Below are 18,548 nucleotides of genomic sequence, written 5' to 3'. Positions count from 1 at the left end.
AAAAAATTACACCTTATACAAAAAATTAACTTGAGATGGAATAAAGACTTAACCATAAGACCTGAAACTACAAGAGCCCTAGAGGAAAACCCAGGCAATACAATTCAGGACATAGGCATGGGCAAAGACTTTATGACTAAAACACCAAAAGCAGTGGCAACAAAAGCCGAAATTGACAAATGGGATGTAATTTAACTAAAGAGCTCTGCACAGCCAAAGAAACTATCATCAGAGTGAATAGGCAACATACAGAATGGGAGAACATTTTTGTAATCTATCCATCTGACAAAAGGGAAATATCCAGAATCTACAAGGAACTTAAACAAATTTACAAGAAATAAAAACAAACCCATCAAAAAGTGGGCAAAGGCTATGAATAGACACTTCTGAAATGAAGATATTAATGTGGCCAACTAGTATATAAAAAAACAGCTTGTCATCACTGGTCATTAGAGAAATGCAAATCAAAACCACATTGAGGTACCATCTTACGCTAGTTAGAATAGCAATCATTAAAAAGTCAGGAAACAACAGATGCTGGAGAGAATGTGGAAAAATAGGAATGCTTTTACACTGCTGGTAGGAGTGTAAATTAGCTCAACCATTGTGGAATATAGTGTGGCAATTCCTTAAGGATCTAGAGCCAGAAATACCATTTGAACCAGCAATGCCATTACTATGTATATACCCAAAGGATTATAAATCATTCTACTATAAAGACACATGCACAGATATGTTTATTGCAGCACTATTCATGATAGCAAAGACTTGAAACAAACCCAAATGCCCATCAACGATAGACTGGACAAAGAAAATGTGGCACATATACACCATGGAATACTATGCAACCATAAAAAAGGATGAGTTCATGTCCTTTGCAGAGACATGGATGAAGCTGGAAACCATCATTCTCAGCAAACTAACAGGAACCAAAAACCAAACACTTCATGTTCTCACTCATAAGTGGGAGTTGAACAATGAGAACACATGGACACAGGGAGAGGAACATCACACACCAGGGCCTCTGGGATCAGGTGGTGAGCTAGGGGAGCAATAGCATTAGAAGAAATATCTTATGTAAGTGACGTGTTGATGGGTAAAGCAAACCACCATGGCACGTGTATACCTATGCAACAAACCTGCATGTTCTGCATATGTATCCCAATACTTAAAGTATAATAAAAGAAAAGAAGTAGAATCAACATTTTAAAAATAGTTTTAAACAACAAAGGATACAGACCTAGTTACAGAAAATAAGAAAAAATTACAACAGCTTTATTTATAATAGGTAAAATCTGGAAATAAGAAGCCAATATGAAAAGGCTGCATATTATATGATTCCAATTATATGGGATTCTGGAAATGGTAAAACAATGGACACAGTAAAAAGCTCAGTGAGTTGCCAGGGGTTGAAGAAGGCAAAAGGATAAACAGGCGAAATAAAGAGGATTTTTACGGCAGTGAGAATACTCTATCTGTTACTAGAATGGTTGATACCGGTAAGTATGCGTTTATCCAAATCCGTAGAATGTACAACACCTACAGGCAACCCTAAGGTAAACTATGCACTTTGGGTGATTATGATGTCTCAATAAAGGTTCATCAGTTATAGCAAATATAACATTTTGTTGAGGATGCTGATAATAGGGAATGCTATGGATTTGTGGGGACAGGGGTATGTGGATATCTTTGTACCTTTTTCTCAGTTTTGTTGTTGAACCTAAAATTGCTCTAAAAAATTATGTCTTTTGAAAAAAGCCTGTAAGTTTTCTGCTGAGTAATCCATTGTTAATCTAATGGGGATGCCCTTATATTTGACTTGACACTTTTCTCTTGTTGTTTTTGAAATTCTTCCTTTGTCTTTGACTTTTTGACAATTAGGCTGTAATGTGCCTTAGAGAGAACATATTTGGCTTTAATTTATTTGGATCTGAATGTCTATGAGTCTTCCAAGACTTGAGAAGTTATCAGCTATTATTTTATTGAATTTAATTTCTACACCTCTTCTCATTTGTTCTGGGATGCTAAGAATTTTTAAAATTTGGTTAATGGTGCCCCATAAGTTATATAGGCTTTCTTCATTTTTTTTTCTTGTCTGCCTGTGATTATTTCAAAAGACCTGTCTTCAAATTGAGAAATTCTTTCTTCTGCTTTGTCTAGTCTTTTGTTGTTGATGCTCTCCATTGTATTTTTTATTTCATTAAATTCTTCGGTTACAGGATTCCTGTTTGGTTCTTTTCATGATATCTATCTCTTAGTTGAGATTCTCATTCAAATCATAAAATGTTTTCCTGATTTGTTGAATTGTCTATTTTGTATTCTCTTGTATCTCACTGAGCTTCCTTAAGATAATTATTTTGAATTCTTTTTCTGGCACTTTATTTCATATACTTCCTTTTAAGTAGAGTCTGTTACCAAAGAATTATTGCATTCGTTTAGAGGGATCATGTTTCCTTGCTTTTTGGTGATTGATGTGTCCCCACATTGATTTATGTATATCTAGTGGAACAGTCACCTCTTCCAATTTATGGAGTGGGTTTCATAGGGAAAGATAGTCATTCATTTGGATCTTGGGGTGTTGGGTCATTAGGTGCATTGGCTTTGGTTCTAGGTGGGTGCAGTAGTCTTTATTTTCTTTTGGTCTTTAGTTTCTTTAGCTATAATTCACACTAGTGATGTTTGTGAGTATCTCAGTGATCTAGGCTGAGAGAGTTTGTGGTGGTGGTAGTGGTATGGGTTTACCAGAGGTGGACTCATTAGGTTGTTTCTTAGATCAAGGGTATGTGTACACACACAGTAGGTTGGTGAACTCGGGGTCTGTCTCAGTGGGGTTGGGATCATGGGGCTATTACTCTCACTAAGGGCACAGGTGCATAGTTGTTCGGCCAGACTGGGGCACATCTGTTAGGGTAGTCCATGGGGATGTTTCTCAGGCCCTTGATTGTAGATGTGTGGGTTTTGGGAAGGCCAGAGGCATGCCCATAGTGGGGTGGAGGACACCATGAGGCTATTTCTCAGGACCTGGGCATGGCCTCATAGCCATTTTGTTAACCTGGGGATGTGTCAACTGTTCAGTTGCTCAAGAACCTCTCCCACTCTGGGAGGATGTGAAACAGATTGGCTGGCTCAGGGTGTTTGCCCTCAGTAAGACTTCCAGACTGTTCATCTGTATGGAAGTAGAGGTGGCAGGGGTTGGTTTCCCTGCTGTGCAAGATGACAGTCACAGTTGATTTTGAGCTCAGGTTCTACACAGCTGGAGTTGTGGTGTTCAGCCACTGGTGCGGGATTGGTGGAATGAAGATGGAGCCCCAGTATTTGAGAGGTGCAGTAGCTACTGGTCTCCAGAGGAGGATGCATTCCAGAAGTAGCTTTGGTCTCTGTATAGCACTGTATGGCTGCAACTTGACCCACAGGAGCTGGGTAGGGCTTAGGACATCTACACCTTGTGCTTCTAGTTTGAAGCAATACAGCTGTCTGAATTTCCAGCAGCTCTCCAAGCTGGGCTCAGGTCTTGCAAGAACTGTGGAGTTCTTCTGTAGTAAGGACTGTAGGTATATGCAGTGGCAATGGAGCCTGGTGGGATTCTTCTGCTTACCTTTTTGTTCCCTCAGGAGGATGTCCTTCTTGTCTCTGGGCTGATCTGCTTTGGATGAAGGAGATGGGGCTGCAGAGGCTGGGTGCCTCTACACTGCCCCCATGGGCTTCCAATTAATACGTGCCTTTCCAGTCCCCTACTGTACTGTAGCCATCTCCCTTTAGCACTCCAGTAAAATCTTAACTGTTTTGCTATTACCTTGGTCCTTTCTTGGAACCTTCCTTCTTTTATCTAGTGGATGTCATGGAAACCAATAGCAGTGATAACCTCTCAATTTCTGAAAGTTAGGGTAAGTACAAAGTAGACCCAGTCACTGTGAGGCTGAGAATCTGGTTAGAACCCCCTGAGACAATAGATTCTAGGACCTAGCTGGGGCCTGGGTGCAAGGACTACTTCATCACATCCTGTAAAAAGACCTCCCCCGCAGAAGCCTGTACTAAATTAAACTTTGGGATCACAGGGTAGTTATGGCGCATAAATAAAATATTATTCAAATAAGTATCAATGCCCATAGAAGTGAGTAAGTTTTGTATACTACTCTATTGGTTTGATACAGCTTTGTGTGAAATGGCTACATACTTTACCTGGTTTATCTTCCTTTGACCTCCTGTCAGATGTGAGAAAAAATCGAAATTCTGATCAATAGTCAAATGAGTTACACATTCCTTAGCCAGGTAGTTTTATTATTCAATCATATACTGACTGCCTCATCAATATTTCTCAATTTTAAACTCTAAAACTTTAGGCTGTCCTCACTAGCAGCTTTTCATTTTTAAGGATATATCTTTTCCTAGTCATATAAAATATTTTTTAAAACTCAGGTAAAGTGCTTATAAGAGTGAACAAAGTAGTTGTCTGAGTGATCTTGGCAAACATGAAAGAAATATCTTCTAGTTCTGGAAGACTGAGCTTTATGTGGAATTCTATTTTCTAACAAAGTACAGAATCATCAGGTTATGTAATAATACCTGTGTAGGAAAAAATTGATTTGGGAATTACTTTGATAAAAAAAAAAAAAAACAACTCTACCGTTAGTGTTTAATTTAGTACTTTACCTAGAAAATTAATAGAATTCTTTAGTCTTGAGTTTTAAACCACCTAAGGTATTTAATCTACATTATTGAGTTTACATATAATAAAATGCATCTATTTAAAATATACAATTTTATGAAAATTTGATCTGTTTTGTTAGATATGTACATCTGAGAAACCACTGCCAAAGTAGAGTTACAGATAATTACCATCACCCGGGATTCCTCATGCCTCTTTTCAGCCCTTCCCTCTCTCTAGCTCTAGGCCTAGGAAGCAGTGGATCTACTTTCTATCACTATATATTGATTTTTATTTTATATATTTTTGTTTAAAAGGATTTACATAAAATGCACACTTTTGTGCTTGTCTTTCAATTGGAACAACAATTCTGAAGTTTTACATATATATCTTGTTTTGTTTATACATTCACTTGTTAATGAATCTATTGGTTATTTCCAATTTGGGGATATTATGAGAAAAGCTGCTAGTCTGTGTAGACATATGTTTTCATATGTTTGAATACATAGAAATGGAATGACTGTGTTGTATAGTACACTTATGTTTAAATTTTTAAGAAATGCTGAACTGTTTTTGGAAGTAGTCACATCCTTTCACATTTCCGCCAGTAGTGTATGGGAGTTTCAGTTGCTCCACATCCTTGTCAACACTTAGAATTGTTCAGTTTCCAAGTTTTAGCCATTCCAATTGGGGTATAGTGATAACTCATTGTGGTTTAATTTTCATTTCACTGCTGATAAATAATATTGGCCTTTTTCTTGATCTCTTCATCCACTAACATTTTAATATCTCAAAAATTATAGGGAAATGTCTTTCTATTGAGAAACAAATAATGAAACAGAATACCTAGTATATTGAAATCAAGAGGGTGGCTAATTGTAAGAACCACACATATTGGTGTTATGATGTCCTTAGTTTTTCTTTCTCTTTGCAATATTTATTTTATCTCACCACCTCGCTGCCTCTCTGGCACCAACTAAGGCCAAATCTAGATGCTATACACTATTGAAAAATGATGTATTATGTTATCATTAAGCAGAATCAATAGAGTAGCTACTAAGAAAAGTAGGCTCCTGGTATTTTTTAAAAGGCAAAAAAAAAAAAAAAAAAAAAGAACTAAAGTTCTTCAAAGCCTGATTCTAGGTAATTTTTTCTTCTCATGCTTGTCTCTCAGGTTGGTTGATATCATCTATTTCTAAGCCTTTAACAAAACCCATTAACAGACACTTCATAAGTTTATATTTCTATCCCAGGTTACACTGAACTCTAGAGGCATGTATCCAAGCTAGAGTTACAAAAAGCACTGTAGTTTGCAGGATTGTTTGGCATTCAAAAATCACCATGTTAATCACCTAAAAGAATATCAGGCATAGAAAAACCACGTGACAAAATCTAATATCTATTCCTGATTAAAAACAAAACAAACAAAAAACAACTCTTAGCAAAGTACAAATAGAAGGGAATTTCTTCAACCTGATGAGGAGCATATGTGAAAATCCTGTAGTTAACATCATACTTAATGGTGAAAAGCGGAATATTTTCCTCTTAAGATCAGGAACAAGACAGGAATATCAACTTTCACTACTTTCTTTCATGCAACATTGTTCTGGATGTTTTAGCCAACCCAATCGGTAAAGAAAAAGAAGCAAAGGAAGATGTAAAACTCGTTTTTGTTTACAGATGACATGTCATGATCTGATAGAATCTATTTAAAAAGCTACCAGACTAATAGGTGAGTTTAACAGAGTTGCAGAATAAAAGGATAATTAATTAAACATTTGTATTTCTACATACTGACAACAGTTAGAAATTAAAATTGATAAAAGAATTCCATTTAGAATAGTATAAAATATGAAATACTTAGGAATAAATCTGATGAAACGTGAAAAAAATCAGTACATTGTAAATTATAGAATATTGCTGAGTAAAATTAAAGAAGATGTAAAAAGTAGAGAGATACTTTGCTAATGGGTTGGAAGAATCAGTATCATTAAGATGTTCATTCTTTCTAAGATAATCTAGAGATTCAACACAATTCAACACAATCAAAATTCCAATTGAAATTTTGTAGGTATAGAATTAAAAAGTTAATTCTAAAATGTGTATGAAATTTTAAAATACCAAGGAGAGTCAAAACAGCTCTGAAAAAAAAGAGAACAAAGTTGGAAGTCAAAACTATCTTGATTCAAGAATTATTATAAAGCTGTAGTAACTGAAACATAGTATTGGTAGAAAGATGGAAAAATGGATTGATAGAATACAGAATCCAGAATTAAGCCATACATATAAGGACAACTTAATTTTTACAAAGACATACAATTAAATGGGAAAAGGATAGTTGTTTCAACAAATAATACTAGGACAATTGAATATGCAGGTGCAAAAGAAATGAACTTGGATCCATACCTTATATACCATACACAAAATCTAAGTCAAAAATGATCATAGGTAAAAATGTAAAACTACAAAACCTCTAGAAGAAATAAGAGAAGAACATCCTTGTGACCTTGGGTTAAACACAGGTTTCTTAGATATGAAATTAAAGGTATGAGCCATAAAAGAAAAAAATAATAAATTGCATTCATCAATACTAAAAACTTCTGGTATTCAAAAGACACTGTTAAGAATGAAAAGACAAACCACAGACTGGGAAAAACTATATGCAACATATATCTAATATAAGTTTCAATCTAGACTCTATAAAAACTCTTAAAACTTAATTAGAAACAAACTCAATTTTAAAGATGAGTAAAAGATTTGAATACTTTACCAAATGTAACCCCAAAAAACAAAAAACCACGTGAAAAGATGTTCAACACAATGAGTCATTAAGGAAATGCAAATTAAAACTACAATGAGGTACTATTATACATCTATTAGAATGGCTACAATTAAAATAACTAACAATACTGGACGATGGTGAAGATGTGAAGGATCTAGAATTCTCATACACTGCTTATGGGAATTTGAAATGAGACAAGAACTTTGAAAAAACAGTTTAACAGTTTCTTAAAATATAAACACATATTCATCATGTTATCAAGCAACTCCACTGCAAAAGAAAAGGAAATATATAAGTCCATACAGGGACTTATGCACAGATATTTATAGCAGCTATGTAACTTCAACATGGAAGCAACCCAAATGTTCTCAACAAATATAAATACATCATATAATATATCTTTACAATACAATATTACTCGGCGATAAGAAAAGAACTAAACTATTGGCAAGTGCAACTGCCTAGATAAACCCCAAAATAGATATGTTGAGTAGAAAACATTCAGACCCAAAACACATATTGTATGATTTTATTTGTATCAATCTCTTGGAAATGCAAATATATCTTTAGTGACAGAAAGCAGATGAGTGAATGCTTTGAGATGGGGAATTGGGAAAGAGTGGGAGGGGTGAAGTTTACAAAGGGGCACGTGGAAATGTTTGAAGGTGATAGCTGTGTTTATTATCTTGATTATGTTAGTGGTTTCCCAGATGTATATATATGTTGAAAATTACCACATTTATACTTCAAATATTTACAGTTTATTGTGTGTCACTTATATGCCAATAAAGCTGCTTTAAAATATTTCTTGTGTAGTTTCCTAAGGCTTTTAGAATAAGAGCAAATGTTTTAAATACAATCTGTATAGTCTTTCCTCTGCTTTCTTCTTCAGCCTGTGCTCACTTGATGTTTCCCTTGTTTTCATATTCTGTTTATCTCAGTCCTTCCCATGTTCCTTGTTTGCTGGTACCACATATTCTTTGTATATTCTATTCCCTCTGTTTGAGATGCTTTTCCCTCCTCTATTTGTCTGGTAAATATCCCCTTATTTTCTTTAATCTCAACTCAGTAATCACTGTACCCATTATGCCTTCTCTATCTCCATTTTTAGATTAGATCCCCCTACATGTGCTTTTATAGAGTCATGTGGCTCTCCTCAAAGCACTTATCCCAATCTGCCTTCTCCATTGGTATATAATCTCCATGAGACCAGCAATGCATTGGTCTGTACTTAACCACTGCATCCCGAACTTGGCCTAGTATGTAGCACATAATAGATACTTGAAAATATGTTTTTGAGTCTGGGCGCGGTGGCTCACGCCTATAATCCCAGCACTTCGGGAGGCCAAGGCGGGTGGAACACAAAGTCAGGAGATCGAGACCAACCTGGTCAACATGGTGAAATCCCACCTCTACTAAAAATAAAAATAAAAAATTTTAGCTAGGCATGGTAGCATGTGCTTCTAACCCCAGCTACTCGGGAGGCTGAGGCAGGAGAATCGCTTGAACCAGTGACTGGGAGATTGCAGTTAGCCGGGATTGTGCTACTGCACTCCAGCCTGGTGGCAGAGTGAGACTCCATCTTTAAAAAAAAAAAAAAGTATCTAATTGGTAGCCAAAAGGGGGGGTATAAAGTTAATGTGCTAACATCATCAATGAAACAAAGTTATTCCATGGTCAGATGCAGCTAAAGCAAATGCAATGCACATCTTCCAATCATTACCTTTGAGATTGACTGTCCTTGTATTAAAGGAAGAAAGCACCAACATTCTTGTAATTGGACTAACTTACACACTGTACCAAAAGGTAGTTTTCTTATAAGAATCTTATTTTAACCAAACTGAATATAAGAATCTAGGGAGGACTTTAACCATTATGCTTGCAGATCATTAAGAAAAAGCGTTAATGGTATCATTATCTTAAATCTGTGATATATAGCTGGAGATTGTACAAGAAATCTGATGTCTTCACAGTTTTAGGGGATGAATTGTTTCATTCCTGTAATCATGTAATCATTCAACTTAGTGTGTGATTAGCTGAGGGACCTTTCTTGTGACATAATAGAGTGGTGTTCTCGGGGGTTTGTAAAACACCTCATTTAGTTTGTGCAGCTAGAAGAGTCATCTATTGTTCAGATGAAAAGGAGCTGATAAGGAAAGTCTATTTGTAGTAGAGGAGCACACAGTGGCAAAAGAAAGCCATTTAAAATGAGCCACGTTCTTGTCAGTCCTCCCATGAATTGCTGCTTGCAAAGTTGAACTCTGATTTAGTATATTTTTTGACAGTGATCAATTTGCCTTTGTTTCACAGATGGGCAAGCACAATGTAAAAATAGAATTAGTGATTTCACAGGAATTTTGCTGTGCTTGATTGACATTTGTTTTAAATAAAGTTTCTTGGCTAGCTTTGGTGTGTAATGAATGAATGAATAAAATAATGAGTGAGTGAACAAATGAGTAGTATTAAGCATTCATTAATAAATGTGCCAAGCACTTTGATAGGTACTTTTACACGTGGCATTTTAGTTAATTCTCATAGGAATCCTGTGATATAGGTATTATAATTCAACAACCTCCTTCTGTTTTTTAGTGGTTGAGAAAATTAACTTTCAGATTAAGTAACTCAGAATTGCATAGCAAGTGTCCAAACTAGGACTGGAACATAGACCCAAATTTTATTATTCCAACATTGACATAGAATTTGGTGAGTGTTAAGGCCTATGAGGGTATCTTGTTTTATTTGAATTTTGCCACTAAGAAAATTCTCACAGGTGGTGTAGAGGGTGGTATTTTGGAGTTGCTTTTTCAAAATGGCAACAAGGTTGAAAGTGACTGTCATGAGAAGTCTCAAAGGCAAAATTTTGAGGGGGCAATAATTATTTCAGAAAATACTTGCTGCCGAAATAAAATGTCAAAATTGATTCAGAATGAATGGGCTGGCATTTCTTCAATAGAGAGTATACTCCTTCCAACTAGGAGGTGGCAGGGACGGGAGCTGGGTCAGTACTCAAAGATCTTCACAATATTTCACCTAGGGCCTAAGTGGAAGCAGTGGAAAGCCTAGCCGAGATCACTTATTTACTGGTTCTTTATTCATCTATTTATTGACTAATCAACTAAATAAGAAAACTATTTCAAATGAAGTTCTTGCAAACATGCTAAATATGAGTCTACAAAAGCCAACCAGTCACTACATATGACTAGCTCAAAGGAATCTATACTTAGGGGCAGGTGAGTGGACATAGAGGACTTAGAAGTTAAGTAAACTCAAAGGGTTAACAATTATAGGGGAACGTGATGGATATTAAAGTCCATTTATATGGAGCCTGACAAAGAATCATTGCAGTTGTGTGTTCTTCAGTAAGAGGAATGTGGAAAGTCTGAGAAAGGATCTGAGACAGTAAAACTTGTGAAGAAAGGTTAAAGACTTAGTATTGTTCAGTATAAAGAGATTATACATATTGAGTGAATGTAATAGGTTTATTATTTTCTGTTAACTTGCACTGAAAAGAAGCAGAAAAGTGACACAAAGCCCTTCTAATTTACTGAGTGCCTAATACAAACCAGATAAAGATGACAGGCATTTTGCAATACATTGTCTCATTTAAGCCTTATAGCAATGCTATAGAATGATCACCATTTTATGGAACAAAAAATGGTAGCTTAGATAAGCTAACTAGATTGGTTGAGCATTCATTGGACTTTGAGTACATTTATTAGTTCTTAATTATGTATACTTTCTTACTGTTAGAAAGTTTCTGTTACTTTTATTTCAGAGTAACCTTGTCAACTGGTTTGTAAACTCATTGATGGCAGAAAGACATTCACATGACTCTCTGCCTTACATATTTCAGGAAACTCGATGATAAAAATACAGTGTTTCACTTGCGTGAAGACATCTCTACTAAAGATTAAATGAACATAAGTGGATTTCAATTTACAGTGGGAGAAGAGAAGGAAAGGGATTTAAAGGTTGAAATCACACAGCTGATAATGACAAAACCTTATGTAGTCTGATTGTCTCCAAAGTTCATGTGTTACCTAAAGACTCTGCTTTCTTAATAGGGGTCATAGGGAAGAATTCCCTCAAAGAGTTACTAAATAGCAAACGGTATCATAGAGAATAGATGAAAAATTGGGATGTGTTAGCTATAAGTGATAGCTGGGATAGTCTACTTGTTAGGAGCTTAGATCTTCAAATCAAATGGCTTGACTTCAGATTTCAATTCTATCACTCGAGTAAGCCATAGTCTCTTATTTTACTGTTACCAATATTTTCTCTTTCCTCCTTCTGAAAGAATAATCTGCTGTACCTATTTCATCTTAATAAAAAAGGGAATTGAGATTCAGAGAGGCTGAGTAGCTTGCTTAAAGTCACACAGAGAGTAAGAAGTAGCAGCATGGCTCCTAGCAGCCAATCTGCTCTTTTCCTTTGCAACATGAACAATGTCTTTTTAAAAATTGCTATGAAAAGGATCAGCAAAGAAAAAAGATGAATAACTAGCTAATGCCTCTTACTGTGTCCCAGTTTCCGATTAAGTAAAACAATAATAAATAAATGATTAAAATTAAACCCTGGTTACATTTATTGATAATCCTGTTTTTTTGTAATTATGAGTCCATTTTGAGGAAAGTTGTCATTAGGAGAAATTCTTAATGGTGTATTTTTGTAATGCATCATTTTATACAAGTGATAATTATTAGGAGGAACTGTAAATGTTATCAATCGTTGAAATGTCTAATTAAGGGCAGTTATTTTTACTATAAAAATGAATGTGTCATCTCCTTACATTTCCTAGTAATATCTCCTAAAAATATTGCAGTACACCCCCATGCAGTAAACTCTCAAATTAATGCTTTTCAAACCAATAATGAAATGTGTTTATATCTTAAGGTAACAGTGATTCATTTATTTTAACCATAGTGGTTACTGGCTCTAACTATGGAATGCATTGTCATGGAAACCACTTTCCTCTTCATCCTCCCTTCAATTTAGCCCAGGGTTATTATTTGGAGACAAGAATTAAGGGAAAGCATTTTATCTAATAGAAATAAACAGATAACAGATACGTATATACACACACATACATACAGAGAAATGAACTCTCATTGATTAAAATTAAACATAAAAAATAAATAAAATGAAATAATACATTTTGTTTTATATTTTGTCATTTGGCTTTATCAATCTAAAGTAGCACAAACTGTAAAATGGGGAATAACTTGAACATAGCAGCCTTAATACTGCCCTAGAATAGGAGGTCAGCCTTAGCTTGAGTAATTCATTAGGGAAAGACTGTGTTAGATATTATTGGAACATCACAATATAGAGCATACAATACTTTTGGGGTGTTTGAAATCCAAATTATAGGCTAATGAATAAGGGAAATATTGTACAACTTTTTTAGAATCTATTCTCTTTTGGAAAAACCAGCCATAATTATAGATGCTCTGTAGGTGGAAGTGCTCACACAATCACACATTTTATGTTAACATAAAGGAATAAAATGGTAAGGGATATACTTAATCTGTAAATGTGACTTTAAATTTCCACAGAAGGCCTCAGACCAGAGTTTTGCTTCTAAAATGTGACCCAGTATGTTTAAGAACATATAGATTAGATCTCCTGCATCCCAGCAGGCTCCAGCTATTCATTAGATTGAATCGATACTGATTCCTAATGGAGAAATCTACTAGGCAAGGATTCCTGCACTTAGTGTAAGAATCCCAAAACCTTAGGCATGGCTGCCCTCTACAGTTAGAACCAGGTATAACTCAACTCTAAGGGTCTTTCCATGATGATTTTTGCTCATACTTTGTTTCATACTGATTTGTCTTCAGAGAAGTCTTATTTCATAAGAAGGACTTGCATTCTTCTCATAAGAGGGCTGATTTAGATATAGATTTATTGACATTCTACTGGCCTATGGGATGAAATGTAGGGTTGGGCTTCATAATCCATATTTATAATAAACATCCTACAGAACTATGACATAATCAGGTTCATTTTCCATTAACTTGGGAGACAAGAGGAGAGTGTTTTGGACATGGGTAAGGGAAACAAAGTTTATAAGGCACTGTCTTTGGCTTAATGGTTTGCAAGTTGATGTGTTCTTTTGTTCTTACCAACACATTTAAGCTTTCTAAGGAGGAAGCACATCATGATATTGAGGCTCTTATTAGTTTAGAATATAAGTGGTCTGGCATTCTGATGGAACTACATCAGGAAGATGTGGTTCTGGCAGTTTGTCATGGATATTTTGGAGAATGAAATACATGAAATACAGAATGTTGTTTCTGTGTTTCAGGTGGGATCTCTGAGTTTAGCACCCAATTAGAAAGAGTCTTTTGGAATTATCACATTCATGTGAATGTCACAGTCGTGATCCTTCCCAAATAAATCTGAAGACTTTGGAACATGTTTCTGGAGAAGTGTGTTATGTCTCGCATGATGTTGTTTTTTAAACTCTCTTCCTCTACTTTTCTTTGAATGTAAACTTCATTGCTTATTGATTATGTGACTTGAGCAAGTGATAGAACATTAAGAGGCTCAGTTTCTTCCCCTGGGAAAAAATGTGTCCAATAATGTCTACCTCTCAAGCTAAGAAATGAAATAAGCTGTATAAGTTAGAAGCAGCTACCATGTGCTGGGGCTTACCACAGGAATGTGTTGTTCATTATATCTGTCTAGTCTTACTGACAACTCTGTACAGGTTAATACCATTAGTTACAGGTAAGCAAACAGGGGTTCGGATAATATAAGTGACTTACACAAAGCCACGTCTAGCACCAGAGCCAGAATCTGATTCCAAACTCTGATGTTTTGCTCTCTTTCCACCAACCATCTGTGAGGCATAGTGCCAGGCACCCAGGTGGCACCCAAAGAGTGCTAGTTTTACCCACTTCCTACCCCCACACCCTTCTTATCACATTTGTTTTTGTCTTCAATAAGCAGTTTTGCAGCTGTGCCAGCCAGCCACATGCGGATTTTTTTTTTTTTTTTGGTCTTTTTGCAATTTTGACAGCCTCCGTTAAAAACAAAAAACAAAACAAACAAATAATAAAGCATTCATCAGTCGTGTCATTCATACTTCCGGAACAATATAAATACCACTTCTGAGGTTTCCTGGAGTCTCAAAGACATCAAGGTGGGGAAGGGGCAGACTCTTCTTTTTTGAGTTTGACAAATGTTATATCAAATAGAGCCTTGGTTCTGAGGCCGCTTGCCTACCCAGGGAGTGAGTAGGTTCAGTAGGTTCGCTGACCCAGAAGTCAGAGGCTTAGGGCACCAGCGAAATCATTTTGAGCCCGTTTTCTACCCCAGATTCCTTTGCTGGCCCTCTGCCCTGGGCAGGCTGTTGTCCCCGGGCTGGGAGGATGCTCCCTGCAGGGCTGTGCGAGGGCCTCCCCTTCCTGGGAACTCGGCCTCATACGTCTTCTACCCTCAGGCAGCTGTAGTGGTGGGGGCCAAATGTGGTCTCGGGGTCACGTCAGCGTGGGGAGGTCCCGCGCTCCTACGCTGGGGACTCCTTGGTGGCACCAAGAGCACCCAAAGGCAGGGCCAGGCTGGCGAGCATCGCGCTTCCTCCCTAACTCAGCCCCTCCCTCCCACCCCACTTGCCCAGCCAGCGCTCCCCACAGTGACTCTGGATTGCAGCAAGCCACTGGCTTTTTACCAAATCGGGAACTGCAGTATGTTTTTTTTTTCCCCTTCTTCTTCTTCAGAGGGAATAATTTCAGCCCCCTTCAGCTCGCATGACAATCTTGTGTGACTGGGGCGAGTAGGCGGGCACATCCTTTTACATGCTAATACTGCCCCACCTCCTTTGAACCCTCCTCTAAGTGCCTCGCTTCCTTTTATTTTTTATGGTTTATTTTTATTTTATTTTATTTTTATTTTACCTCCCCCAAATTCACCATAGGGGGAAAAATCCTTTCTCGGTTCTGTCCCTCCCCCCACACGCCTCGTTCCCCAGAGAAGGGAGACCCCGAGACGCTCGGTACTTGCCCGCGGCGTTGCTTTCACCGGGGCTCCAGGATGGCCACGGCGGGCGCAGGGGGCAGCGATCGAAGCGGCAGCTCGGTCTAGGCTGTCGCTCCATGTGCCCGGCGAGCACCGCGTTCGGGTCCCCCAGCGAGCTGCCACTGCCGCAGCCCGGAAGGAATGTCCCCTGTTGTTAAGGACCCTGACTGTTTTACACCAATGATTTGCCACTGCAAAGTTGCTTGCACCAACAACACTTTATCGTTGATGTTTGGATGCAAGGTAGGACGAGGTTCATGTCTCTTTAATGCATGTTGCCTCCCTCGGGGGAGAGAACAGTTCCTTTTGTTGCTTGTTTATGTCTCTGCCTGTTGGGAGAGTGACGGAAGCTGCGACTGCTCTGCCCTCTCTGGGAGCCAGCTGGGTTTGGGGGCCAAGAGATCGCACTGATTTTCCGGTGTCCGATGTTGGGCTGATAACTCAGTGGTGATGGGACCCTGGTCTCTAACATGCAGTGGCTGTAAGAGCAGATGTGGCTGGGAGATGGGGCACCTTGGGTGGCTCTCTGCTTGGGATCTCCTTATGCATTTAGCTACTGACTGGGCTCCCCACTGCTGATTTGGGAGCTCCTGAACTCTTATCAGGTTACTATCACCTAGAGCCCCAACCCACTGGGCCAACCAGCAGGAGTAAGTGGGGTGGTCGATGAACTCCAGATGAAATTGAACACATCAGTTTGCTATTTGACATTTTTTAAGATAAAGAGCTTATTTTTATTTTAGACAGAAAATCTGGAGCTAGGCTCAGGTTGCCTGCAGTTGTGTTGTGTGCTTTCCACTTTGATACAATCCACTTGAAATCAACAAACAAATTTTATCAAGAGGTGGCGCAGTTACTCAGTGAAGTTTGTAGTGAATAACTCTCCCACCCCAGATTTTTGTAAAAGTGATTGGTGTTCCCAAAGAAATGAGGTTTGAAGGTTTTTAAAACAGGTTATCATTCATTGCTCCTTTTCTGAAATATATTAATGGTGCTTCCTTCTTGGACCTGATGATGCACTCCCTGAAAAAGATGCGTAGAACTTGATGTTTGCACAGTTTTAGCCCGTTCATGGTCTGAGTGCATGTCCTGTTACTGTAAGGTACAAGTCTTTACTTCTTTCTGCTGTGAAAAGCTGGTGGATTTGTCTAGCTTATTTATGTAAAACACTTCATGTGGCTACTATGGTGACTCTATAAGGAGAGAGAGAAAAAAAGAGGGAGAGAGCTTGCTTCATCTGAAATAACTAAAATTTGACTTTTCTAGAGTGAATAAATATCACATTGTACCTATTTTTTTCTTAATGATAACACCAGAGATTGGACTGGACAGCTGGTAAGCACCTTGGACAGTAAAGTTAATGAAACACACACATTGAACTTCCTGTATAGTGCTCAGAGGAGGTGTAGCCTTAACAGAAAATTGGGAGTCAGGATTTTAAGTCTTATATTGGTTATGTCTAGAGAATCTGTCTTCTCTGGGCCTCAGATTTTCTTCTGTAAAATTAAGGTTGTGGGTGAGATTATCTCTGAGGCACCCACCAGCTCTAACAATCTCTGATTATATCTTTCATGAAGTTGTTGAATGATAATGTTATTGCCAGAGATTTTTGTTTTTCTACTCAATATGATAGGTTATACTTTAGGGTTAGTTAAAAATATATATTGCCCATACTAAAGAGTAGCTGGTTGTTCCTTTTGAAACCCCGAAGAGTTCTTAGAATTGTTGAAGGTTTGTGTGTTCATCACTGTCAGGAAGATGTATGTGAATGAACAGCACCAATAACCGAGGAGTTAGATCCTCTCCCATACGACATGCCACCCCTACCTCATGCTCTTATTCTCTCTCCTAATTTCATTTACAGTAGCATCTTTACAGTGGATACTGTTTAAAATCCATTCCCATGAACTTACAAGAATTGCTTTGCTGTGCTAAATGATTATTAACAAAGGTGAATGATTTGTCAAGGGAAATTAAACACAAGGTAATAATCAAATAAGAGAAGCTATTGGTATAGAGAATGTTGTTGAATATGCATTCAACCCTTCAAGTTCATTTACAAAGATGTTTCTTTTATGGTTTTATGTTTTCCCCTGATTTTCAAACCATATTGGAGGGAATTGAAATAATTACAAGCACATGCATTTTTTAAGGCTAAGGAAATACATTAGTTTAACTTCCTTTATGTTCTCTTCTTTTTGATGTTCTGTTTAACAAATTCACATTATGAGAGGGATTCATGCCAGTAGAGTGAAACAGCTACATCATGTGCATTGGCAGACATTGTTTCTTGAAAAATAAATTAATGTTATACGAAAATAAAATAACATAACACTTGTAGAGAGTCTAACCTATCCTATTTTGCAAAGTATTTCAATAAGATAATTCTCAAAGCCCTTTTTAATGGGATCAATTATCTTATTGTAACCATACTTGACAGCTGGTTAATTATAGATTATTTTATATATATATATATATATATATGGATTCCATTTTATAATCTGAAATATGGAAACAATATTATAACTTTCTACTGTAGCCTTCCTCCTAGTGAAGTTCTTCAACACTATCTGACAGATGACAACAGAATATAATATGAAAAATTTACCTCACAGGCAGGCTTCGGTTTCAAAGCTAAATTTTATATTCACTATTGATATGATTTGTGTCTCAGTTTCCTTATATGTAAAGTGGCCACAGTAATAACTACTGCAGTATATATTACTATGTCTTTGTGAGAAATAACATTTAAATGAGATCTGTACAGTACTTACTATGTTTACATTAATCAAATGTTTGTTGCTTTTATATGGCCTTGATTATTTTCACAGCTCCGCTGAGGAGGGGCTTGTTACTTATAGGATAAACTGCTCCCACTGTTATTAAGATAGTTCTTTTGATAAATTCTTCATCCTTATTATGAAATCAGTTATTACTTTTCCCAGTTATTTTTCTCTGCTCTATGCTGTTTATGTAAAATATAGAAACCATTTGTATATTGACATGACATTCATAAAATGAAGTACATTTATGAAACTTAATGAACAAATCATACTATTATTCCATTTGATCATTTGATCAGCAAATATTCATTGAGCA

The 18,548-nt window shown here is 37.0% G+C and overlaps 1 protein-coding gene across 19 annotated transcripts in view; it reads left to right on the top strand.

Moving 5' to 3' along the window:
• DLG2 (discs large MAGUK scaffold protein 2) overlaps positions 1-18,548 on the top strand; it is a 2,157,409-nt gene that overhangs the window by 878,197 nt on the left and 1,260,664 nt on the right. For 2 of the 19 annotated variants that reach the window (XM_021671836.2, XM_012469549.2), the window contains exon 1: positions 15,163-15,692. The exons of 15 other annotated variants lie outside the window; for them this stretch is intronic. In XM_021671836.2, coding sequence (XP_021527511.1) covers positions 15,591-15,692 — 102 coding nt within the window. In that variant the 5' untranslated portion in view covers positions 15,163-15,590. Of the gene's footprint in view, positions 1-15,041; positions 15,693-16,511; positions 16,552-18,548 lie in introns of those variants that run through there. 2 more of the 19 variants (XM_021671838.2, XM_012469551.2) reach the window with 2 other exon arrangements.

Source organism: Aotus nancymaae, unplaced genomic scaffold, assembly GCF_030222135.1.
Source record: "Aotus nancymaae isolate 86718 unplaced genomic scaffold, 86718_ANA_hifiasm-v0.15.2.pri h1tg000059l, whole genome shotgun sequence".
Lineage (NCBI taxonomy): Eukaryota > Metazoa > Chordata > Mammalia > Primates > Aotidae > Aotus > Aotus nancymaae.
Note: the sequence above shows the minus strand (reverse complement) of the source record. Positions and strands in the feature narration are given on the sequence as shown.